This window comes from Ambystoma mexicanum, chromosome 11, assembly GCF_040938575.1.
Source record: "Ambystoma mexicanum isolate Mex_15411 chromosome 11, UKY_AmexF1_1, whole genome shotgun sequence".
Classification (NCBI taxonomy): Eukaryota; Metazoa; Chordata; class Amphibia; order Caudata; family Ambystomatidae; genus Ambystoma; species Ambystoma mexicanum.
The window spans coordinates 1,250,817,935-1,250,843,853 of record NC_090934.1 but is presented as its reverse complement, the minus strand read 5'-3'; the positions used below and the strand labels follow the sequence as shown (position 1 = coordinate 1,250,843,853).

Below are 25,919 nucleotides of genomic sequence, written 5' to 3'. Positions count from 1 at the left end.
ACTTTTTTCCGCACCGCCAAACTTGTAATGAGGCCCATACAAAGTATGTTGGTGGCTCCAGAATGCAGCTTTTTAAGAATATTTTGTTTAATAAAATAACCTTTAAAGGAATTCAGCGGGCGCCACGAGGTGGGCGTTGGCACACTTGCGCTTTAATTGCTTCATTATCGGCCTTCAACATCCTGCAGTGTTGCCACACTGGTGGGAGGCCGAAAAAGGCCTTACTACTCTCCACTTGCTGGCTTTACGGTGGCATCTTTTTTTCATTTTGCCACATTTTTTCACTGAAAAAGATTCCGTTTATTGCTACAGTTAAAATACAAAACTGCAAAACCACACAATTCACAAGCTGAGAACCGCTACACAACCTTAAATCCCCTGGTCTCGGGAGGATATCATAATCATATCACCTTACCACATGCATTACATGCTGGATGGTTACCAGTCAATTGGTCGAAAACATTTGGTCGACAGGACAATTGGTCGACACCATTTGGTCGAATGCCAAATGGTCGAATTTTTTTTTTTTTTTACCCCTTTTTTGGTTTTTTTTGGGGGTCCCCCCCCAACCCCCTTTTTTTTCTTTCCCCACACGAAAACCCACAAAAAAAATATATAAATAAAAAAAAAAATTCGACCATTTGGCATTCGACCAAATGGTGTCGACCAAATTGCAGTCAACCAAATTGCAGTCGACCAATTGACAGGACACCATGCTGGATGCCATCACATATCACATTAATGATGAGATCATAGGCCAGTATCAAGGAAATCAGCACGTGCCACCAGCACTGTCTGTACCATTCATACACTCTTAAATGGCCCCCAGCGTGTGGTTCTGATTCATGTTCTCTGCATGCATTGCATAAGCACAGTGCGTTGCCTAAACCCTTGCATTCTGTACACCATGCGCACGCACTTAAAAGGCCCACAGAAAGAGGCTGCATCCCATGTTAAGTGCTTGCACGCTGTTTGTCACCCACAAATGCACTACAAAGGGCCTGCAGCTGAACCCTCCATATGTCCAAGGTCAACTTGGAACAAGAGAATGTGTGAGGTTGCACACCTAATTATATAATGATTTGGATGGTAGTAACGGAATTTGTGAGGTGCAGAGGAGAGTTACGCAACCCTGGCACTAGGTTGCGATGAACAAAGTACAAAAAGAAGAAAAGTGTCCACGGTCAGTGGAACATTTACGTCCCCTGCGCACACTAGAGATTGCATGGTAACAAACAATTGTATGGGTAACAAACAATAAATAAGTTAGATTCAAATACATTTTTGTTGGATCTGAAATCAATCCAATAAGGTAACATCTTTAGTTAATCAATGGTTACTAAACAACTGTTCGCTATAGGCAATCCAATGGGTACTCACTTCATTGCTATCTTAAGGTTCCATCCATACTCGGCCCCAGAAAGAGGCTGCATCCCATGTTAAGTGCTTGCACGCTGTTTGTCACCCACAAATGCACTACAAAAGGCCTGCAGCTGAAGCCTCCATATGTCCAAGGTCAACTTGTGGTACACTGCAGCACTGCAGCATATCTGTGTTTCCACCATATGCCCAGGAAGTGCCATAACATGCTCAAATGTGGCATTCATGGGTGAAGGACAGACCCTATATGGTAAACACAGCCATTATCCACCCTCACATGGGAATTATATGCCTGTGAAGTGGCATAATATGCCCAAATGTGACTTTCACATTCCCAAGAAACACCTGCATATGGTTACGTTCAGCAGTTAGGTGCCTAGGTACCAGCTATGCCCAGGTGCTGCTATATATGCCATAGATTATCATATGCCCTGAGACTGCTAGGTTATGCATATGCATTTGAAGTAGCATCCCACTTCTCCAGAATGGGGTCTGGCATGGATTCAAATGCTTAGGAATATTCCCTGTCGTCAGGCTGGGAATCGACGGTAAAAAAGAAAACATGTTCACCTTAGCTTGAAAACTGCATTTCTTCTCTAAACCAATCACTGTACTCTGGGACATACTAACACAATCCAATGACAGTCCTCTCCTTAAGATTCGCCCCTGGTGGCAATCTTCAGATTTTTCCCGCACACTTCAGTGTTGGGAATCCTTTTCTTGCTATTTTTTGTCTTGGAAGTTTTTTCTGCGCATTGACAACTTTTGGACCGCTTTTTGGTTCATTGTTCGACTGAAGGTCGATTGCTGGCAGCAGGGAGCCGCTGTCGACGAAGATCAACTTCCATTGCAGATCTTCAATCGAAGTTTCGAGAAGGCCCAGGCTTGGGCGCTGTCTTCCACCATGTCTGAGGAGAAGAGGTCCCTCTTCAAACTCTGCGAAATGTGGATTGAGAAATGTGTATGTCGAGGATTGACACCGTAAATGTTTAAATTGCCTGCATCCAGACCATGATGAGGAGGGATGCAAGGACTCCCATGGGTTTTTGAGAAAAAACAAAGAAGGATCGCTACAGCAGGTTGGCAGCGTGGCTCAAGTCGGGAAAGGCCTCTGACTCTGCTTTTGGGCACAGTCATGCCTCACCCAGGACCGGCAAGGCCCACAAGCGAACTACCTCACAAAAAAGGTTGCGGTCCTCTGAGGATGCCCCACCCTTGGGGGTCCAAAAGAAGGTCAGGCTCTACGATACTAATTCCCCTGGGTTCACCGTGGATAAGGTTCCAAGGTCGCTGTCACCGACTACTTCCACAGCGAGCCTACCTGTGAGGTCTGCCTCCTCTAAGAGAAAGTCCCTGACTCCTTCAAAGTTTTGATTACCATCTGCGGACAAACCACGAAGGAGAGGTCTGCAAGTGGCCCTTCTCTGCCCCAGATGGCGATAACATCATCCAAGTTGGCAACTCCATCAGCTGCTCAGCCTCCCAAGACAGCGACCACTTCATCGTCCACGATCACAATCCCACCGATGAAGGCTTCTGCGACCACCTCGTCGACGGCCTCGTCAATGACCATCACATCTTCATCGAAAGGAGGCCTGCCCACAAAGGTTGTGTCCACAGCCACAGTAGCAGCCAATTTGCAAGTGTCCAAGCCACCACAGCGTACAGGGGTGGCTCCAACTAAAGCCACTGGCACCCCAGGGGATGGGGACAACTCCTTTCACCACTCCACTCCAGAAGGCTCTGGAGAAGGAGAAGGTTAGAATCCGCCTACTGACCCTAAGAAGGTTGTAGGTCCACAAGCCACTCCAGAGAAACCGGTGCAGACCTATACAAGTTCCAACAAGGGCGACGATAATCTGCCGGAGGACTATTATTCAGACCACGAAGGAGGTTGTCGGGCAATGTCCGTAGAACGGTGCCCATGGGGTGAGACCAGTTCTCCCCTGTGCCCAAGGAGGCGCATCAGTCCGGACCCTGCTCCTCTTGCTCCTTTCACTCCTCAGCCAAGGGACATGTCATTGGATATACTGACGACGCTGCACACACTAGTGCTGGAAATGTAGCAAAGGCTGCCCCCCCACAGCGGGGCCTGCCCCATCTGGGACCCCACCCCGGCCCAAGTGTAAGTCGAAAGGCCCAGTGGGCCTGAGGTGTCAACGCACACCACGTCCACATCACAGTTTGACTCCTACTGAGGAGATACCACCGGACACGGACACAGGCACAGATACAGCTATTACAGCAACTGACACTGACAAGGCTGATGACTTCGTACCAGTGGATGGTGAACCGTTGGGTGCCAAAGGGAGCCCCAGGGCCTTCTCCACCTCATGAGGTCAATTACAGTCATGATGTCCAGGGCCTCAGACCTCTTTAATCTGGTGCCTGAAGAGACTAAGCAGGAGGATTTCTCTTCCAGTTCTGCAAGTCCAGATGGAAGACCATCTTGTCCATTCCCTTGCTGGATGATGTCTGGGAGGAGGGCTTGGCTCTGATGAAAACTCTGAGCACTGCGCCTCCCAAGCGGGATAGGATAGAGAAGTAGTACAGGGTCACGGACTCAGCCCCCAAGTGCTTGAGGTCCCGGCCTTCTCCCGACTCTTCAGTCTCTGCCGCCGCCAGGAAGCGCTCAGCGAATCTATAGTCTTCGGCCATGGTGCCCCCTGACAAGGAGGGGAAGAAGCTGGATGCGATGGGCAAAAGGATCATTTATACCGCAGGCTCCACCATTAAGGCCGCTAATGCCTAGACCAGTCTATCCTGCTTTGACTGGGAACTGTGGTATAAAATGGGCCCAATTCTGGACTTCCGGCCTCAAGACAAAAAGGTTAAGGCCCTGGCCCTGTTCCAAGAAGCGGTAGATGGTTTCAGACCACACTATCACAGTGGCGTTGGACATTGCAGACACAGGGTTCTGCCAAAGCGGCAACAGAGTGTTTCTTTTTCAGCAGGGATGGCTCAGGGCCACCAATTTCCACTTTTTCCACTTTTTTCCACTTCGTTGATGAGTCCCTGCAAACCATCAAGACAGACATGGAGACAGCATGTTCGCTGGGGACCCTACAGCAGTGTCGGTCGTCGTCCTTTCGTTCCACAAGAGGGAAGTCCGGCAGGTCCTCCAAGGGGGATACCCCCTCTTATCAAGAACCTTCCTGCTCCATGACCTAAGAGGCATACAGAGGCCACCGACAGGCATACGGCAGTGGAGGACAGCGTTGTCGCCACCCGCATGTCAGGGCGCGGACACCGAAACAGTCCTGAACTGACTGTGACTCCCCCACTTGTTCACCCCAGTGGGAGGCCGGCTGGCAAAGTTTGTCAGCACGTGGGAGACCATCACCATGGACAGATGGGTGCTGGATGTGTTCAGACAGGGGCACACCTTGGAGTTCCAATGCAGACGTCCTCGTATTACTCCAGTGGCTCGACAAGTAGAGTTGATGGCACAGCTGCTACAGGACATGTCATGTTAAGAAAGGGTGCCATAGAGCCCGTCTCCCAATGCCTACAGGGCTCCGGAGTGTACTCCAGATACTTTCTGGTCCGAACAAAGTCAGGGGTCTGGAGGCCGAGACTGGATTTAAGGCACCTCAAAAAGTTCTAGAAGTCCCAGAAGTGCTCGGCCAACTAGAGGAAGGCGACTTCCTGGCGTTGCTGGGTCTGGAAGACGCCAAATCTCACGTCCCCATCCACCGGAATCACCGAAAGTTCCTACGGTTCGTGGTCCAGGGACAACACGATCAGTTCAAGGGTCTCCCCTTCGGCCTGAAATCGGCCTGAGGGTGTTTACGAAGTGCTTGGCTACGGTGGCAGCACATTTTCGTCTCTAGGGCATCCACCTCTATCCTTACCTTGGCTATTAGGTCATCCGTTCCTGCTCCCAAACGCTTGCGAGCCAGCACACAGCGGGGACTGTGCGTCTGCTGATGGATCTGGGGTTTTCCATAAGTTATCCAAAGTCCTGCTTGGAGCCATCCCAGAACACTCTGTTTCTGGGTGCCCGACTATCTCTATGTCCTCGTACTGCCCTCCACCGAAACCTTGCCCACCGAGTCCCCTGTTCCACAATCACACCCGCCAGCGTGGGTAGCACCTCCAGGAGAGGTGTCGCGGGCCGAGGCAGCGACGGGCCCCGGGCATGACATTCGCTTGTGAGTGACGTGCACCTATACCATTACACTGCCATCTTCCACCCAAGCCCTGCCATCATGTCCCTGTATATTGTCATCATATGTCCTCATGTGGGGAGTGCGTGTGAAAATGCAAGCACATTTTCATACATGCTCCCAACCAGGCACTGGCTCGAATCTTTGCCGACTCTGAGTCACCAGCACTCACACTCAGTAGTGAGCAGCTGTGTGTGTACACGTGTATGTCACTCACTCCCTCTACGCTCCAGACTCACCTCTGTTACCACACTTATTCTACATACAGCAATTATTCACTCACATCACTGAATAACGAGCTTCTCGGTGGCACGTGCTCACATCACTCATTAGTGAGGTTGTGGGTGTGAATATGTGTGTGGTTGTGTATGTGAATGAGTGAGTGAACATGTATGTGTTTGTGCGTGAAGTTCAAGGGAATGTCTCTAAACGAGGTTGAGAACTTGCTTTTGCTTACCTGATGGGAATTGTTCAGTTTGCAAAGGTGAGTGCCCAAATCACCCTTGCGAGCACCCACTCCCCTGAATGCCAAAACACACGCACAGACAAAGACACACACGCAGGCAAACCCATACACCCAGACATATGCACACAGATACAGACACAAGCACACATGTGCACACCCAGACATAGACACACAGATAAGAACACAGACACACATGCACGCGCACACACACACTGACACACAGCCATAGACACACGTGCACAGTGGAAGCCAGTGAGAGGAACAACTCCTGCAGGTTGCGGACATAAGTTTGCGAGTCAGATGTACAGGTGGCTTTTGAAGTGTCTACAGGTGGTAACTACCTTTAAGCCCCAAGTCCTCATTAATATAGCCTATGGTAGTCTAACCGAGCGCTGGCAAATGCTCATATGACTGGTATTCTCACGTGGGCTGTGGTGGAGCTCTTTCAGCTGGAAGAGGATGCGCAGATCACCAACTTTTATCTGTGAAGCGAGGGGGTAAAAGAAGATCCTGGGATTCTGAATCCGATTATCGGGTTGGTGGCTCGGAAACCGGCTGCAAGGGACGGCAGGATGAGTTGTGAATTCTTGCATCCTAGGAAGAGGAATTTGTTGAAGGCCATTTTCATGAGATTTAAATTTGGTGGTGGACAAACAAGCAGGTCTTGTCTCCTACTGGAGTGGCAAACATGCAAGTGAAGCTGAGACTCGTCAACTTGCAATGGCTCCAGGATGTGATGACTGCCAGTGAGGTTGAAGCAGGTGTCATGCATAGGAGTGGGTGAAAATCCTAGCACTTCCTGCACGGACGTTCCTACGGAAAAGATCAACTCAATACTGGCAAGGTCTGCTGGGGAAAACTGGGATGACCTGCTCTAGGCGTTGAAGCACCTCAATTTTCCAACAGAAATCTCACTTGAGAATCCATGTTATAAAAGTTAATTAAGTTTGGGATTCATTGCTGAGCACTTCTATATCAATTTGCATAGGATTATTTGCAGAAAAATAGATTACCTACTATGAACATACAATCTAAAACATCTACGCATTTTAAAACTTTTAAATAAACTGTATGACATTTTTAAGAAGCTGGCATTGTTTGTGAATCAGTTATAACATGTATGCCCGCTTCACAAACAAACTCGACTTAAAAAAAACTAGCAAAAAACGTAAAATGTGTGCTTGTTTGTGTCAAAGATATCCGTTCCCATACAAGGTAAACCTACATACTCACTCAATGTCACGCACACATTTACACACTCACAAGACACTTGCATACTCACACGTTCACTCATCGCACACTCACTCACCACCCACTCATCACTCATTCACTTGCTCACTCACAGATCTAAAAAAAAAGCTTACCATCAATCACTAAACGTTATCCTATTACTTGTTTCCTTCTGGGAATAATCCTAGCCTTTAACATGCATCTAATTAATGTGCGTCCATTTTATTTCAGATTTTCCAGATGGCTTTTAAAAACCCAGACGGCTCTGAATCCCAACAGACGGCCACAATTAACAAGCAGGAGAATGTTGTGACATTTTACGTCACTGGGAAAAACGGTTCCTCTACAGTGCTGTACGACTATACCAACGTAAGCGGGTAGGATGAGGGCTGGGTGCTTTCTTTGAGAAAATGCCGAGGGAAGAACACCCAAAGCATAGGGCCGGTATGTGCAACCTTTGACACTAGAGATATTTAGGACTACTCCCCTCAGCCCTGGGCAGCATAACCAATGGCGAGTGATCACGGGAGTAGTAGTTGAAAACATCTGGAAAGTTGCCGGTTGCGGAGCCCTGGCATTAAGCCTTCCCTGTGAAATGGAGGCTAGAATGCGACCTGTGGTCTCAAAGACATAGAAATGGTCTGCCGAAGGTGGTCTTCCAATGAGGGAGGTCTAAAGGCATCCCGTTGCCATCTTCTACAGATGTTCCTCATGTGAGTTAATCCTAACAGGCAATCACATGATTTATCATATGGCGATCCTTCTGGTAACTGAGGCACCAAATGTATGTATGCATGATGCTGTCGTATTAGAAGAAAGGACGTCTGGGGATGGCGTGTGAGGAAGTGGCTGGTGCTTTGGGCCAAGGCTTAATGAAAGCGTTTTGGAGGCTCATGGGTTGGCATCTTGTTATGTAGAGGAATTGAGGAAGAAATGGAATAAAGGGGTGAGTTTGGGCTGAAAGGCTTTGGCTTTGTGCATGTTAGGGGCATGGTTTTACTGTGATCCCTCTGGGTGTCTGCTGTTGACTGTGGTTATGAAATCTGGCGTCGAGAAGGGGCAGGAAGCTCTTAGTAGCGGTACTGCTTCCAATGCTCTGTTTTGTGTCATCGTTACTTTCTTGTCTAGGTGTCCTTGGATCTGTCAAATGTTTTCGGTGAAGTGAACTGCAATCAAGGCGCAGACTTTTTGTGAAGGGATTGGAGATGTGTTGTAGGCTTAAGGGTTTTTGAATTCTGTGACAACTTTAAACATTTCTTTCCAGCTGCTTAATGCGGTTCGCAAATTTAAATTTTTTTGTCTTTTCTGTTCCTGCTCTGTAAATCCTGAGTTGTAGGCGGCATGTATTTTTGTCAGTTGATAAATAGTGGTTCTACAGGCATGCTCGAATCCGCCATTTAATTTTTTGAGCGGGATGATGAATCCCTTCTTTTCTGAGTATTTGAAGGGCTTCTTTGTGGCCAAAATGGCGGGTGTTTGTGAGAGTCATGCTTGACGTTTGTGGACTTGTTCATCTGGAGTTTCCTGAAGGAGGGCTGGGTTTAGAGTTTTGGATGTTTCTAGTTTCGTGAGGAGCACATGCAGTTTGATGTCCTTCCAGGGTGTCATGGATTTTGGGGGAGCCTTGATACATTTCTGCAGTGGTGCAAGCCTTGGAAAAACATATTATATTTCAAGGGAATGTTTTTAATCTGGTGAAATTGAGTCATATCTCAGTTTGGTTTCCCATTGATACACAAAATCCCAACTTTTACCTTGTAGAGAAAAGTATACAAAAATGCTGTATATGTAAAAGTTAGATTTTTGTGGAACTTTTCCGTATGGCAAATTTTGAGGAAACCTCTAGTTTTTTTGGCAAAGATTGCTCTTGGACTAGTCTCTCTCCTGCAGAACAGCTAGTATATGGGAATCAAGGACGCATAAAAACAGTGGAGAGGTGTTGCGGGCGCTAAGGGGACAGAGAAGGGCTAGCGGGCAGAGAAGTGCACAGCCAGAGGAATGCCAGAGCTGGAGTACCCCAATCCGTGACCAACCTTAGTTTATTCAAGAACTCTGGAAAGTGCCTTAATTCACGCCCTCCCTCACCCCTCCTCCCCCTATGCTTAAAGTAGAAATGTAAAGAATGTCCCAGGAAGTCGCATTCCTCATCAAAGCAGTGTGTCCTTCCATTACAGAACCTGATCTGCGTCCGAATGGACTCTAGCGTCTGCTACCTCAGTAAGATGGACAAGACCAAGATCCCCAGCCTGGATTCCATCACCAAAAGCTTCCAGAACCCCCAGGTGAGCAATGGACCTTTCTAGCAAGACTACTAAAGGGTCAACGTCAAACTCCACATTTACACTAATCTAAACATCTGTGGAATTGAGTCCTAGATTTCAGCCCCAAACAATGCACATACGTACCTACATTGTTCCTGGACCAATTGCCACTTACAATCACACACACACATAAGAAAGAACTAGCAAGGACATTTAAGCTATTTTTTGATTTAAATGCATTTATTTATTGGGATTTGTTCAGCGCCCCATGCCAACAGGCCGCACTGGGGTGGATATCAAAGGGGTCCCATGCAACAGGCGGCTGCAACTATCTGCAGGCCCGACATGTTTTTGTATTTTTACACTTTTTTTTAGGCCGGAGTTAACAATGAAGTGTATTTCATTATTAATGAGTTATGAGCATGCGTAATCATTATGTGGTCTTCCAGATGTTTTGGACTACAACGCCCACGATTCGTCACCACTGACTAAACTAGCTGGGGCTGATGGGAGCTGAAGTCCAAAACTTCCGGAGGGCCACATAATGAGTAACCATGGTTTGGAGTGTCTTGAAAGAATATGATTATTTCAGCTGACCAGAAAACACTCATGACATGCCCTATGTTACACACCTAACTGGGTAAATTAATTTTGTTAATGCCCTTGATTAAAAGCAAAAGGTAAAGTTAGTTTGTGCCATGTTGGCCATCGTGTTGTTCTGCGCTCTTCACTTCTCTCACACTCTAAGCAACATTGGCACGCTCATTTGCACAAGCCCAGGGGTGATATGGCAAAGGGTGTTCAAGAGATGCTGTATAATGTTATGTTAAAGGTTCTTATACCATGCACTGTTGCCACCTGCGTGGTCATGCATTGAGGCAACAGGAGTGTTCGTTAGATGGCATGTTAGGGTAGGTGCAGCCAAGGTGAATAGCTTATAGTTCCAGAGGAGAGGTGCAGGCTAGGAGATGGAGAGGAAACTTGGGGCCATATGTCTTGACAGCAAATGGCCTAACAGTGTGAGAAGGCCTTTGGAAGTGCATGAACAATGGTGTACTGCACAGCCGAGAGATAGACAAAGAGGAAATGAGGAGTTGGTTGTGTGACCATCACTCTATAGGCCTCATCTGGCTTATTGGGCCCACTGTCTAGTTGTGGCTAGTAAACGCAGAGTGCCACCTATAAGCTCAAACTATTGCATTGGAGCATAGCTACGATGGGGATGGGATATGAGGAGGCACTGTAGGGTCTAGGATTGAGATGGACACAAGGGTGGCATGTTGGTTGGCAAAGACTTTTATTATAAAGTAAAATGGGGGAGTTGAGGAAAACCGAACTAGCCCTACTTTAAGAGGGCATTCCCTGACTCAACAAAACTAGCTAATGAAGATGTCTGCATCAGAATGTCAAAAGTAAAGTGTCCAAAACCTACTCTGTCACTCACAAGCTAAACTAATTATAATGTGAAAATGTCTCTTGACTGCCGGCTTCAATCTTGTCAGCCAAACACAAAGGTTCTAAAAGGTGTAGAAAATCAAGCAAAGGTTCCACAAGACGTGTCTCCCTTTCCCCGGAGTCTTTCCAGCATATGAAAATAAGTAAAACTTACACAAAGACCCAAGGGTTTGGGTCCCTTTCTCCACGGTCTTTCCACCGTATCTGTGCCTCTACTAAACTGCCTTGTGTGCAGGGGACTCCTGTCCCTTTCTTAGCACCCCTCCCTTGGTTTACTCTCCAGCCAAGATCTTTGGTTGTCCCTTGAATGTGCAAGCTTTGTAGTTATGCTTTGGGGTATTTGTCCCCCTTGTGGGTCCCAGACCCCTTCACTTGAATAAGATTCCAGCCCTCTTCTTCTCCCGACCACAACCTTGGTTCACTCTCTTGCCAAGGTCTGTGATGCTTTCTTGCATCCACAAAGCTTCTGTTCCCTTTTGTGATGCCCAGGGGCTTGTTTCCCAGCATGGGTCCCAGACCCCATTCAGTTGTATGTTTTCAAAGTTCTCTTTCTCTGTATCCCACAGCTTTGGTTTACTCTCCTGCCAAGGTCTGTGGATGTTGGGGCTTAAATAGAAAAAGTTTGTATTTCTGTAACTCGCCGTTTACTTTTTCATAGTTGGGCCCTGACCCCTTGCCTGTGGTTTTCTCCCAGTTTAATGTCTCATGTCTCTTGCCCCTCGCCTCTTGCCCATTCTGGGTCTCCCCAACCTTGGGATCAGCCACCCTGTTACCCGTAGGGTCTGGACTGTCCCTCTCTGGTTGCTCACGGGTCTCCCAGGGCTTTCAACAGCTTCTTGGGCTTTCCAGCGTCCTCTCAGTGCTTCCTTCACTGCTTGGTGTCCGTCTGCCTGCCTGCACTCTCGTGGCTCGGCTCCGTAGCAGCCAGTTTGCCTCTACTTTGTTCTGCTTCCCAGGTGGCAAGCCTCCTCAGAGTGCGGTTCTCCGTGGGATGCAATGTTCTCCTCTCTCTGGCCGGCCTGGCGTATCTCTCTCCTGGTCAGTGCCGGACCAAGAATGAAGATGCCATTTTACTGCTGCCTCCCTGCCTTTGAATGAGGGTGGGCCAATCGTGTTCCTGTAAAAGCTAGAACGCGTGCATTGGTGATCATCATTCCCTGCGTCCTCTTCTTCCTCCCAGTAGTTGCTAACTGGGGTGTATTACAGTAACACATGGGAGTCTTGGGTAATGAAGTGAAAGATGGGTTTAGAGGGAAGGTGGGAGGCAGAAAAAGGGTAACGTGTTTTCCCAAGCTGGTCACCACTCTCAATGGAGGTTTCCCTCCCGATGAAATCCTCCTCCTGAGCACCACGTCCAAGGGGAATATTGGGTAGCAGCCTCACTTTCCTGGCCACATGGAAAGCGGCTCCCCCATCTAAAGTAGTGACAATCTCTTGGGATTCGTCACAGCACACAACGCTTGTAGGTCTTGTTTGGTTATTTACCCACCAATTGCTTGCCCTTGGATATGCTAATCCCTATGGCCATTCCCACCCACTTCCTGCTCCTCCCTACACAAAACATATCCTCTGTGGATCTCTTTGAGTGAGCTTTATCAAGCAGCAACATCAAACTATGTACTCAAAGTGCCCACCAGTGTTATTTAAAAGCAGTCTTCTGCGAGTTAATGGCTTAATTGGAGCTGTAAATGAGTTACTGATGTAATAACAATGCCTACACCAAGTGTGCCTGCCACCACTTGATTTATAAACATCAAACATGTCCTTCCCTGAAGTCCTGTTAAAAGCAAGCATTGGCAAAGCCACCAATTTTGGGCATAGGGATTTAATTGACCTTTATCAGATACTGGTACTATATGCCTAGGCAATCACAACATTTTGCAGCTGCTACCATTAAGGAATAGAGAGTAACGTTATGGCATTTCCTGACAAATGCTTATCCCATGCTTACAAAAACCAAAACCGCTGGTTTTGCCAATGGGTTTAGACCATGCTTGTTGTTGTGAGATAATGGCTAGCTCCTAAAACGCCCGACAAGATGGCAGTCATAACCGCACATGATTTGAATTAGAATTCACATGAGGACAGCTTAAACATATAAAAATGTAGGCAAAAGATGTTCTGTTAGAGCCGTAGGTCATTTCTTTCTTTTCCGTTTCTCTTTTTCTGTACCTGTTATCGCGCACACTACAAGCCAAACCGTCTCTCTGTGCAGATCAGTGTAGAGAAGTCTCACCTGTGCAGAAGGCACATGCTTAGGGTTCTACAGTTTATCACAGATGATGACAAAGGTCTGGGCAGGACACAGACTCTCATTATGGGCACAGACGCTCTCATGCAGCCAAAAACGTATGGTTCAGAGCCCTGCGGCGAACCAAGTGGTATATTAAATGATACAAGGGAATTCATTACACAATTAACCAAGCATTCATGGAAAGCAGAAGCAGAGCTTTTGGGGAGACCCGCTTTAGCCAATCACTGTCCTCCATCTTCATTGAGACTTGGTTAAAATGGAATGTCTGAGCTGTCTTCCTTTGAGGGCCTGCAGAGGGTACGTTGCATCTATTCAAAGGGTGAGGTGATCACCTTTTGGGGATTTGGTCTACAGGTTTCATTAGGTTTGAGGCTTTCCAAAGCAGGTGAGGTTGGGCGATTCCTGATGTGTAGTTGGTTCTCTTTGAGGATTGTGTGGCAACTCGTCAATGATGTGGATCCTGGGCACAACTTTTGAGGGCTACTTTGAGGGTCATGGCAGGAATGCAATCCTTTTGAAACCAGGAGATTTGATTTGTAGGTAGCCAAGCATTCAGGTTGCACAGAAATGTGAATTTAAGAGGCAAGCAGATTCCTGGGGACATGGGGTAAGGATCACTCTGAGCGCTCCCACTTGGAAACATCAATTTTTTGGTCAGTGTTTATTTATTTATTTTAACATTTGTCTAGTGCGCTTAACCCTTGGGCGTCTAGGCGCTTGTAGCAACCTAGTCTTGGGAGGATAGCACAGGGGCAAGCTCTACAAGTACAAGTCTTCTTTGCCTCAGGCCCACACTGCCATGCAGAGATCGAAGTTCCACCCAGTTCAATTCCCTTCTGCAGTCCTTCTGCAACTCTACAAGTACAAGTCTTCTTTGCCTTAGGCCTACGCTGCCATGCAGAGATCGAAGTTCCACCCAGTCCAGTTCTCCTCGCTAGGTCCCCTGTAACCTACAGGTCCTCTTTGCTTCGGACACACACTCATGTGCATATGAGCACTATGAGGAAACACTGCACGGTGTCAACTATTGTACAATGATCTTTGCCGCCGGTGTTACAGAAACAGGACACAAGCCAGATGGCCATGCAGCGTGTTAGTCACCCCCAGGGCTGGGAAGCTGGGTTCAGACGCATCAATTTTGCTGTGAACACCCTGACCTCTAGACTCGCGTATATCACACAGAGTGGGCTAATTTAAATAGATACTCAGGTGTAACTAGTAAGCAGGTGCGCACAGAACCCACTCTGAACACCAGACCTGATATTTCTACGGTCGAAGAGAGGGAGAGACTACAAGGACCAGAATGCTAGGTGAAAGATGCAAGTTAGTTGGTGACTTTAGCAAATTCTGGAAACCATCACACAGGTTATGTTTATGGAAGTGGCTAGTGGCAAGTTCAGGTGCGCACCACCCACTTCTCAAAATGTAATGTAATCCGATCAATTGATTTTTTTTTATTTCACGTTTTTTTTATTCCTAGAGTAAAGCCAGCATCTGTTTCATGCTGGATCAAGCAAGGCAGTTTCTAGACAGGGCGAAACATCAAAATACGCCCTCTCCCCCGCGTTTCCCCTCTACTGCTGCCCGCACTGCACGGCCTCTCCACAATAATTTAAAGATTGCAAACTGATCACTGTTTTATTGATTTCAATTAATAGGTAGGCAACCTATACATGTTCTATCTCATGTTCTTGTGTGTGGTCTATATGCAGGGCACTCTCCTGGAGGATGCTTCCGCTGCTGCGTTTTCCGATCAGGTGAAAGTGTATCCAGAGAAAATAGCTCTCTTCATTTGGTGAGCACAGCGCTCAGAGGCCGCTCCCAATGCTCCGGCAGAAGAACGGAGAATGGGTCTCAAATGAAAGGAAAAGAGGCGGCGGCGGCGGAAAAGAAAGCAGTTCCCAGCTATATTAAGCAATGTTAGGCCATAAACAGTGCCTTGCAACTACTTCAAAGCGCTATATGGAAAGACCAGAGAAGTCGGTAGGCTTTGAGGTGAAGCAGTCAGGTTGCCATAGGATCCACGTACCTAGACAACGTAAAGCAATGCTTGCCAAATAGAATGAGTGAATGAGTATTTAATGGGAAAAGAGTACCTGAGTATTGGAGGGCTATATCTACAACATGGCAGGAGTATTAAGGCATGTGATGGCGTCATCTGCCTAATGGGGTGAGACCCTGGGCAGGTAGTGTCAACTTACAGGAAATTATTGCATGCCGGATGGATGGCTCATGTGCAGTGTAGTGGTTTGGGGAAAGACACACTGCTGTGTGACAAGTTTGCAACCCTGGTGCCACCAACTGGCCCGTTCTTCATGCTGAAGACGATCAGTGGAGTACCATCAGTGGGTAATAATAACACCAATAAATACAGAGCTTAGAAGTGGCCCATCTACATGAAGCGCTATAAAAAAGCCCCACATTATAGTATGATGCTAGTTCAATGCCAACATATTGAATATTGTTGCTGTTGTCTGATGGCAAGAGCTGGCAATTTGTGTGAGTACTTGGCAACAATGCACTTCCTTACTGTAAGATGGCAATGTAATGTAATCTACTGTTTATTTATATAGCGTCTATACACAGGAAAGTGTTTCAAAGCACTCAAGGAGGGTGGGAACATAGGGAAAAAACAACAGTCGCTCAGAGCCCTTGAAATTCAGAGACGATAATAGTCTGCACAGGCAGAGTACGTTCGTGAGACCCGTTTAACAGTTGAGACACAGCAAACAGGCCAGATGCTGATTCGGCAGTTCTACCAGTGCAATTAAGGGGAGACGACAAGGGAGAACAGACAGACGATCTTCAGGCGTGGTGCGTACGGATCGTGCAAGTGCACAGACAGTCACAGGGTGGGGGGAGGTCCAGTGCACCCAGTAGGCGTGAGAATTGGGTAAGTGCAGAGAAAGCGACTCTCTTGGGTTATTTCTAAGTGCAGGGAAGGTGGGTGGGTGTAGGGCCCTGAGACAAGTGCGAGAGAGGACTGACAGAGGTGACCAGGCCCAGTGAGACTCTGAGGTATACCAGGCGGCCAGTCAGCAAGCTGTAAGGAAGAGGAGGGAGAGCTGGAGAGACCAGAGCGCTAGGTTATCAGGGCAGAGGGTGAGAGAAGAAAGAGGAGAAGAGGAAGGTCTTAAGTTTCCAGAACTTAAGAAGGTCAGGCTCAAGACGGAGGGTGGCAGGGAGGATATTCCAGAGGGTGGCACCTGCTGAGGATAAGGCTCTCCCTCCAAATCTCTGCAATAGTTTTATTAACATACCCTGCCAAACCCTATGAAATGATGGTACCTTAAGCATGCAATTGTAACGCTAGGCACATGGTGAATGTACAAGGGCATGTGATCTCAAAAGCCACAGTAGCAAGAAAGCAAAACCTTATCCCTAGACACATGTCAAAACTGTTGGCTTCTGGCATTTATTGTTGCTACAATCATTCTTTTCCACCTTTGCATGTACATATTTTTCGCCGTAGATAAAACGGACGCACGCACTCTACCAAACTGAACCCTGTGAGTGCAATCCCCTCAGCATTCAAACTTTCCATTTTTTCCACTCCTTTTGCTAAAACTTGAAGGGCAGCATCAAGCATAATGGGTACAAATAATGCCTTTTCCATACTCACAAAACTGTTTTTGCCTCCCAGTAAAGAGCATAGTTTTGCAAGGTGACTTCAGATCACTTGTCCACGTGTTTCCAGTCCTGGGCTTTCTTGCAACCAACTCATGCAACCTGGGGGGTGTAGTGTTTTTGTTTCAACTCGATGAACATGCCAGAAAACAATCATTTTCAAAAGAAACCGAGTGGTGTTGAGATGAACTGTAGTCCCTCATTTCACTGCCCTAAACCATGCCACAAACAAGCAAATGAGCCTCTTCACGTCTAAAATACATACATGAATTACAATGCCTCCCCTTCTCGTATTACGCTTTTCTTTGGCCATTTACTCTGGTCCCTCACTCCCACCACACAACCACCTACTCCTGCAGGCTATCTCTGGCCCGTTTGATAAAGCCAGTCCAAAAAAACAACAAACAGCCCTTTAGGTTGACCATTACCGCCCAACGTTCCATTCTGGCAAGCCCGTGCAATGCAGAAATTATCACACTGTCGAAGCACCATTCGTTTCACAAAGAGATGCTCATTTTGGAGGCCTTCTGGAAATGTCTCTCAGCAGAGCTATGAGGCAATTGGCTGCATCATGGGAGGTAGATGGACATGGGCAGAGCAGGCTTTTATCCCCTCCTGCCTCTGTCTGTGTAGTGCTTATCGATGTGAGAGGCTCTCTGCTCCCCCTGGAGGGAGATTAACAGGTCACCGGCTGCCCCCCCCCACCCCCCAACTGTGCCCACGGCAGTCGCCCGCTTTCCCGCCCCAAGAATCGGACCTGGGATCAGGTGCTTCCTCGGGGCTTACACTGTGATAAATTACGTTTGTTGTCCAACAGCTTTGTTAAATGCCTGATTCTCTCACGGCAGCCATCTTGTCCAATCATGGGCCGCGCGAGCCCCTGCCTTAGGAGGGCTGAAGCCTATATGCGGGCCAATAGGTCACACTATTTTGACATGAGGCAAAAATAATCATTAACCGGCAACTTGATAATGAGGGCCGGATTGTCCTAATACTTCCGTTTTCCGTCCCTGTAACCTTTGCACGCAGGCCAGCTCTGGTAGCAGCGAACATTCAGGGGGAGACACCGCCACCTACAGTGTGCAGAAGGAGGTGGTGGCGGATCGCACGGTCCTGGGACGCAGCGTCAACGTGCTCTGCAGCAACATCCCCATCCGTTGGGCACCAGAAGGCACAGGTGAGGCCCCCCTGAATGTATTTTACAAATCTTTACGCAGTGGGATTGTCACTCTTCGGTATCTCATAAGGGTCCTTGTATTAGGTGTACACCGTCTCAACCACAGTCATGACTCTGGAAGCCGAGCTGGTGCCAGCCTCTCCTTTATTCCCATCTTCTTTGCATGATATCCGCTCCTCTCCTCTCCCCACTTCCCCTCTCCTCCTCTCCCCACCCCCACCACTTCCCTCCCCACATAACTCCTCTCCTCCTCCTCCTCTCCTCTCAACCTCTCCTCTTCTCTCCTCTCTTCTTTCCTCTCATCTAACCTCCTCTCCTCACACTCCCTTCCCTCCACTCCCCTCACATCTCCTCTCCCCTCTCATCTCCTCTCTTATCCTCTCCTCTCCCACCCCCACCCCCTCCCCTCCTCTTTCCTCTTCTCGCCTCTCCTCTCCTCTACCCTCCCCTCCTCTCCTAACCTCTCCCCTCCTCTCTTCTCTCCTCCTCTCCCCCCTCCTCTCCCCTCCCCACATACCTCCCCTCCTCTCTCCTCTCCCCTCCCCCTCCTCCTCTCCTCTCTTAACCTCTCCTCTTCTCTCCTCTCCACTCCACTCCTCTCCTCTTTCCTCTCCTCTCCTCTAACCTCCTCTCCCCTCCCCAACCCGTCCTCTCCCCTCTCCTCTCCTCTACCCTCTCCTCTCCTAACTTCTCCTCTCCTCCCCCTCACTCGAATGCACTCCCATCCCCTCCCCATGTCTCCTCTCTTCTACTCCCTTTCCTTTCCTCCCCTCCCTATACCTGCTTTTCCCCTCCCATCCCTTCCCCTCCACCACATCTCCTCTCCTCTCCTCTCCGCTCCCCTGAGGAGATGTAGCTAGAAACAAACAGGTTGCAGCAGACTCTTGACCAAGGTCAAGGGTCCACACTGTGGCCTTCCCAGGCATCACCTTTGACCCAGCAGTAGGGTTATTGGAGGCGTGTGGATGTCTTACGTGAAATTGCCTTTGCAAAAGTAGATGTGTGCACAATAAGTCCACCCATACGTATATGGTTTGTGATTTGGTGAAAGTTAGCACACCCTTTAATTTTTATTTTTTTATTTTTTATTTTATTTAGCATACGGTTTCCAAAAGAAACCTTTCAGCTTTTTCATTTCAGATCGCTAAAATAATATAAAAAGTGCAAATAATCCAGTTAATCACAATTTCAGAATACAACCAAAATAGTTTGTCACAGTTTTTTAACAATGCATATGAATTGTAATTGAAGTGACATCCTCATTCCTGTCCTTAATTTTGTCAAATATAATTGAAACAAATTCCAACAAGGCAAACCTCACAGAAATCCGGGTGGCCTGCGTTATCTGTGACCAAATCTCTCTCTCTGTTAGGGTTGTATTTTCGTCAAAAAGTGCCCTCGTCAAGTTGGATCTATTATCTGCGACACACGGTCAACACATGACCAAGTGCTGCAGGGATTCCAGTGTTTGACCACAAAGTCTACAACAATAGTTCCTACAATGTTTGGGTTTCCTGGCTTCCAGCACCTCCTTTGTTGACATCAGGTTAAATCGTAGTCTTAGAAATTGAGTAGGGCATTATCCGAAGGGAATTTTGTCAAGTAAGTTAAAGTCGTTCCTCGCTTTCTGAGGTCCGTACAGTACTTTCCATCAAGTTCATACCCAGAGACTGCGTCCAAGGTGTCAATCCAGTTCTGATCGTAGTCTTTTCTTTGCATTTTCTGGGTTTTCTTGAAGAGCGATGTCACTCAATATACCTTTACATTTATCACTCCATTCAACTAGTATTTTTCCCCTTCTTTCATCAAGTGCCATGTTTTTTCTCGGGTGGATAGCTCAGGGGCAACGTGCTCGCCTTGGAAGCAAGACGACACAGAGCAACACAGGTTCGATCCCCAGGTCCGCACTTAGAAACCTCTAGGTATTAAGCGCGTTATAAATAAGCTATCAGATCATGTTCAGTAGAGCAAATCCGCCATCAGATGGTGGTAGCAGACATTTTCCATAGATGCACAAGGTCTTCCAAACTGTTAATGTGTACAAGGATGTTAAACCCAGCTCTTTCCTGATGATTGCTATCGGCAACGAGTTGGGCAGGTCTAAAACATATCTCCAAAATAATCCTTCCACAGTTGACCATTCCTTCCAATTCAATAGGAGCAAGACTTCTGCTCCATATGTCAAAATAGCAGTTACTTTCATTTGATACATTGTGATGACTGGAGCAAGTGAGAATGTACAGTATTGCCTTCGGGTGATTTTAGTCTGTACTGCTAGATATTTAATTTTCTTTCTCAAATCTGCCTCTCTGTGGGCGTCAATTTGGCTGCCATTTATTGATACTCCCAGATATGTCATACGTGATCAGGGCAGTTTCTAGTCCATTTGGTGCCCAGGGCGAAACACTTGAATGCGCCCCCCACGCAGCGCACAACAAGCGTGTCACTCCCAAACTACACTCCACGGTTAAGTAACTCCTACCCAGCGTCAATAAATCACTGCTATACAAGTGAAACAGGTTTTATTACATTGTGATTTAAAATTGTGGGCATTCTTATGCTCCCAAAATGGTCCTTGCTTTTATGGACAGGCTACTTGTCCCCACATTCTCCTCTCCCTACCCTCACCACCAAACCCCCAGGAGGAAAAGGTTCCCAGAGTAAATGTTTCCATTTCCAGCACTGTTTGCCAAGCACTGCCGTAACTTTACAACCTGGACATAAGATGGAAACAGTTGGAAAACTGAGTACATGTGCAAATTCCTATACCCAAGCCCAGATTTCAGTGCAATGAACAGATGCGAGGACACAGCTCCTGCATATACATCAAGTGGCTGTGGGCACACCTTGTTAAGACTTTTTTTACTACACCAGTAGCGCATTTACAACTACAATTAAGCCATTAACCCACAAGCTGTGTAATCATCCTCACAACCAATCGCTCTTTTAGCGGTACATCAATGCAATAGTTTCAGCTTATAAGTAGCACTTAAGTGCCACGTAACACAAAAAAAAAGAAAAATAATCCAGAAAGGTGGACATAGGAAATGGTGGAGATCTACAAGAGTCACTGAGCTAATGAATGTAAAGACTGGAGGGGGGTGTCTGTATTTCTGCTCACTATATGGTAGATGAGAGGCACAGAGGAACCCAGCCAAGATCCTCTATTCGGTAGCTATGATCGAGCAATCAAGGTCTAGCTTCTCAGGAGGTGATGCAGGCTGGTTCTAAAGTACAGTGTAGGCCCCAAGCACCCACAAAGGAATGTCCACACACTGTATCGGTTATAACAGTCTTTATATAATTAATATTCAAGGTCACGTACACTATCACGATAACTCACTTTGTACTCAGAAATCAACAATGGTAAATATATACAGTTCTAAAGTGGTACCACTAACGTTATCAGATCTCATTAAAGTGCATACGGTCAGAATGACACATTAATCAAAATAAAGAGGAAACCAGCAGTAGAGAGAGGAAGGAAAGCAAGATGGTTGAGCAATTGGCAGAATACTGGCCCCGTTACCTAAACACACTTCTGTGTGGAGATCCCCCACCTGGGCAACCTGTAGAAGAAAGATACAAGCCCAGTCCATATATTGTTCACACTAGACTTTTCAATAGTTCTGCAACCCCAAAGTACCTTGGTGTTGTAGAGTTCCGCGTCGGGAAATCGACGGCCCTTCTTGAGTGTCCTCCCTTTCAGGCAGGAGTCACGGGTCGTCGAACGTCTGACGGAGAACAGGTCGAGCTACGACGGTGAAGTGGCTGCGTTGTTCCTAGCAGTGCTCGTTGACGGGGAAGCGTAACCGTCCTGCCAGGAAGAGGCGTGCCGATAGTTCTGGACCGCAAAGAGTTGAAGAACTGTGGCCCAGCAAGGGCGTCGAGTCATTGGCGTCTCTGTGGTCTTTGGGTCACAGGAAACCCACCGGTGGATGCTCCTCAGCGCGTCGACGGTCAGACCTTCTACAGCAGGATACAGCAGCAACAATGCGGACGGGAGCATCCTTGGATCAATGAAGTTCTTAGGCAACAGGAGCACAGAGGCTCCAGGCGGCGACGGCGGTCGTCGACAATGGCGGACAACAGTCCGGGCACTTCTCCTTGGAGTTCCGCAGCAATCCCCGTATCGGGTCGGCAGCCTGTCGAAGGTCTGTCTACCAGGGAGCTTAAGCAAAGATCCGCTGTGCACGATGGTCCCTCGTAGCTCTGGAAGAGGGTGCCTTACCAGGTCCTCCCTGGGTCAGTTCTTGAAGCACAGCAGCTTGCAGATTGTGAAGGAGAGCATCAGCAATTCTTCTCTTCCAGCAGGGCTTCAAGATCAAGCTTCAGTTGCTCCAGTTACTAGTCGTAGTGGATTTCAGCTTCTGAACACGATTCCTAGCAGTAAGAGGTCCCCAGTTATACTGTTGATCTCCCATTCATTCCACTGGGTCACACTCAAGCATCCAATCATGACTACGGTCATTCATGCAGGCAGGCAGCCAATCAGGCACACGGGGCATTCAGGCCATTCACTTCTCTCCAGACACTCACAACAAGTTATATGTATTGGGACAAGTACCGAGCCATTCAACACTCCAAGCTGCATTCATACTGGTTTCAGACAGGGCTCTCTCAACCATTGTGCCAACTACCAGATACTAGACAGCCACAACATAGAATGCATATTCGTCACACACTCTATTCACCCAGGTCCCACCGACAGGCGAACCCACAACATACGGCCGTTGAGAAGGCTCCAGCCAGTCTGGTCGGCACTTACCCACACTAACATATATGTAACTTCCACCCAACAGCCAGTCAGGGGGAAGGGACAGAGGCAGGGCTTCCCGGGACTTTGGGAAGATCAAGGTAACAGGTGATGGAAGGCAAGAGGCCATGCAACCATTTTATCTCCATCCGGAATCTACCGATTCCAAATGACAGGGCCTGGGCATCCCAAAATGGAGGACGCTTAGGGAACCAGCCATTTCTGCACGGAGCTGCCACCAACCCATACCCTGCTCTGTGGGTCACACACAGGTGCCCAAAAACTTGGTGGCCTTGATAGTGAGGTTAGCCCTTTTTAACGCCTGCAACACTTTGTCCAGATGAGTCAAATGCTCCTCCCAGGTGGAACTGTAGACGGCAATGCCGTCTAAGTAGGCCACACAAAAGGCCTCCAGCCCACTGAGCGCATGGTTGACTGATCTCTGGAAAGTGGCAGGGGCGTTCTTCAACCCGAAAGGCATGACTGTAAACTGGTAGAGTCCCTCTGGTGTTGAGAACGCCGTCTTTTCCTTGGCATGGTCCATCAGAGCTATTTGCCAATGGCCTGAGGTAAGGTCGAAGGTGCTCACAAATTTGGCAGCACCTATCGTTTCCACAAGCTCATCAGCCCTGGGCAGTGGTTGCGCGTCAGTTTTGGTGACGGCATTGACTCCTCAGTAGTCCACACAGAATCTCCAATCCTTGGTATCTGCCTGGGAACTTGCCTTGGGGACAAGGACCACGGGATTGGACCAGGGACTGGTTGAGGGTTCAATAACACCCAGATCCAACATCTTGGCGACCTCAGCCTGGATGTGGTTCTTGACGATATCTGACATACAGTAGCACCTGCTTTTGACAGGCACACTGTCACCAGTGTCAATCTCGTGCCTACACCACGGTGTAAGGCCTGGTGTCAGTGAAAACAGGGAGGTGTACTGCCAGAGCAGAGCCCTGCAGGCCCTCTGCTGCTCTGCTGTCAGATCGGGAGAGAGGTGTACTCCCTCCACGGAGCCATCCTGAGGGTTGCTATGTAGCAAATCAGGAAGGGGCTCACTCTCATCCTCTTCTTGCCCTGAAGCTAGCAAGAGACATGAGACTTCGGCCCACCTGTGGAAAAGGCTTGAGATTGTTAACATGGAATCTCTGAGGAGCTACCCCAGAGGCTCCCATGTCAACCAGATAATTGACTTCGCCCATCTTGCAGATGATCCTGAAAGGTCCAGTCCATTTATCTGCCAAAGCCCGAGGCTTGGTAGGCTCCATCACGAGGACCTCCTGTCCCGGAGTCCAATCAACTTGCGATGCTTCAAGGTCGTGCCAGTACTTATTAAATTCCTGGCTGGCCTTAAGATTCACTGTTGCTTGACCCATCATCTATGTCATCCTCCGTCTGAGGCCTAACACATAGTCCCCCATTTGCTTGTTGGGACCTGGAGGGGTGGCCTTCCAACCTTCTCGGATCAAGGCGAGGGGCCCCCTCACGGGATGTCCAAAGAGTAACTCAAAGGGGCTGAAACCAACACCCTCTTGAGGTACCTCTCTGTAAGCAAACAGCAGGCATGGCAGGAGAAGATCCCACTTCTTCCTGAGGGGCCCTTTCAAAGTGCCTAACATGCCTTTGAGAGTTTTGTTAAATCTTTAACCCAAACCGTTGGTCTGGATGGTAAGAGGTGGAGAATTTGTAAGTTACTCCACATTCTTTCCACATGGTTTTCATGTAACTTGACATGAAGTTGGATCCTCTATCAGAGACAACCTCCTTAAGGAATCCAACATGGGTGAAAATGCCCAGGAGAGCCCTGGCAACCACCTTGGCCGTAACCGTCCGAAGGGGTATAGCCTGAGGGTACCGATGTCCACCCGACGTGGGAGGGTCAAGGGGACCGACGATGTCGATGCCCACCCTCTCAAACGGTGTGCCAACCACTTGCAATGGTTGCAGTGGGGCGATGACTCAGCCCCCACCATCTTGCCAGACAACTGACAAGTTGGGCAGGTCCTGCAGTGGGACTCCACTTCTACTTCCAACCGGGGCCAGTAGAAATGGGCCGAGAGCCGCTGCTTCATTTTCTTGGTCCCAAGATGACCAGCTAAGAGCACCTCATGCGCCAACTGCAGTAGGAAGGGCCTGTAAACCTGGGGTACCACCAATCTCTTGAGGGCACCAGGTTCAGGCTTAGTGGGCTCACTAACAAGGAGCTCACCCTCCCAATAAATCCAAAATGTCCTAGGCACTTCTCCTTGTGCCTGGGACAGGGCCTGTGTCCTCAGACTCTGGAGAGAGTGGCACTCTCTCTGTCCCTTACAGAAGTCTGCCCGGGAGGGTCCCCCTTCAGCCAACAAGCATTGAAGGTCGGGATGATCCTCCGGGTTAAGAGTCTCTCCCACAGGAAAGTCTTCTGGTTCATCTCCCACAGGAGACGAGACGGGAATTACCACTGGACCCAGCCCGTCCGGAGCCTGGATCGCAATGGGTGCTGTCGGAACAGCGGGACGAGCAGGGGCTCCCTCCACAGGGGTGTCCTTCTTACTCCTCCTTTTCTTTCGTGCCTTGGGTTTCCCCGTCAGCAAAGGTACTGGGCTCGCAGCCAGACCCTGTGTGACCTGTGATCGGGTGACTGCCACAGCAGCCATGGGTAGACCATCCTTGATCATCCCCAATTCGACCAAATCGTTCCCCAACAAAATGTTCGCAGGCACGTTGTCCTGAACCAGGACCGGAAGCTTTGCTGTCTTGTCTCCAATCGTAATGTTGACTAAGGCTACAGGCGATAATTTGGGAGGCCCACCAGCTAACCTGGTGGTTCTCAGAGGAGCACCTACATAGTCTGATGGCTTGAGCAGGGTCCTATCGACCACTGTCATGCTTGCCCCAGTGTCTCTCAAACTAGTAGAAGGCTGCCCATTCAGGAGGACACTTCTCAAAAACCTATGAGTGTTTTGTTGGATAGTCGCCAGTACTTCTGCGTACTGGTCACAGGCCCCAAGGGACACTAAGGAAATCTCTACGGGAGCACCGAAGGTGATCTCAGTAGAGGAGGGGAGGACAGTGGCCTCCACCTCAGGTACGGAGTAGGGGTAGGTCAGGCTGGCAGCCTGGACTCCAAGTGCCTTACCCTTACACTAGGGGTCACCCCTTCGG

At 48.4% G+C, this 25,919-nt stretch overlaps 1 protein-coding gene across 2 annotated transcripts in view; it reads left to right on the top strand.

The window, feature by feature from the left end:
* LOC138504283 (surfactant protein C-like) overlaps window positions 1-25,919 on the top strand; it is a 58,103-nt gene that overhangs the window by 4,271 nt on the left and 27,913 nt on the right. For both annotated transcript variants that reach the window (XM_069624670.1, XM_069624671.1), the window contains exons 3-5: window positions 7,477-7,614; window positions 9,420-9,527; window positions 17,872-18,019. In XM_069624670.1, coding sequence (XP_069480771.1) covers window positions 7,477-7,614; window positions 9,420-9,527; window positions 17,872-18,019 — 394 coding nt within the window. The remainder of the gene's footprint in view (window positions 1-7,476; window positions 7,615-9,419; window positions 9,528-17,871; window positions 18,020-25,919) is intronic.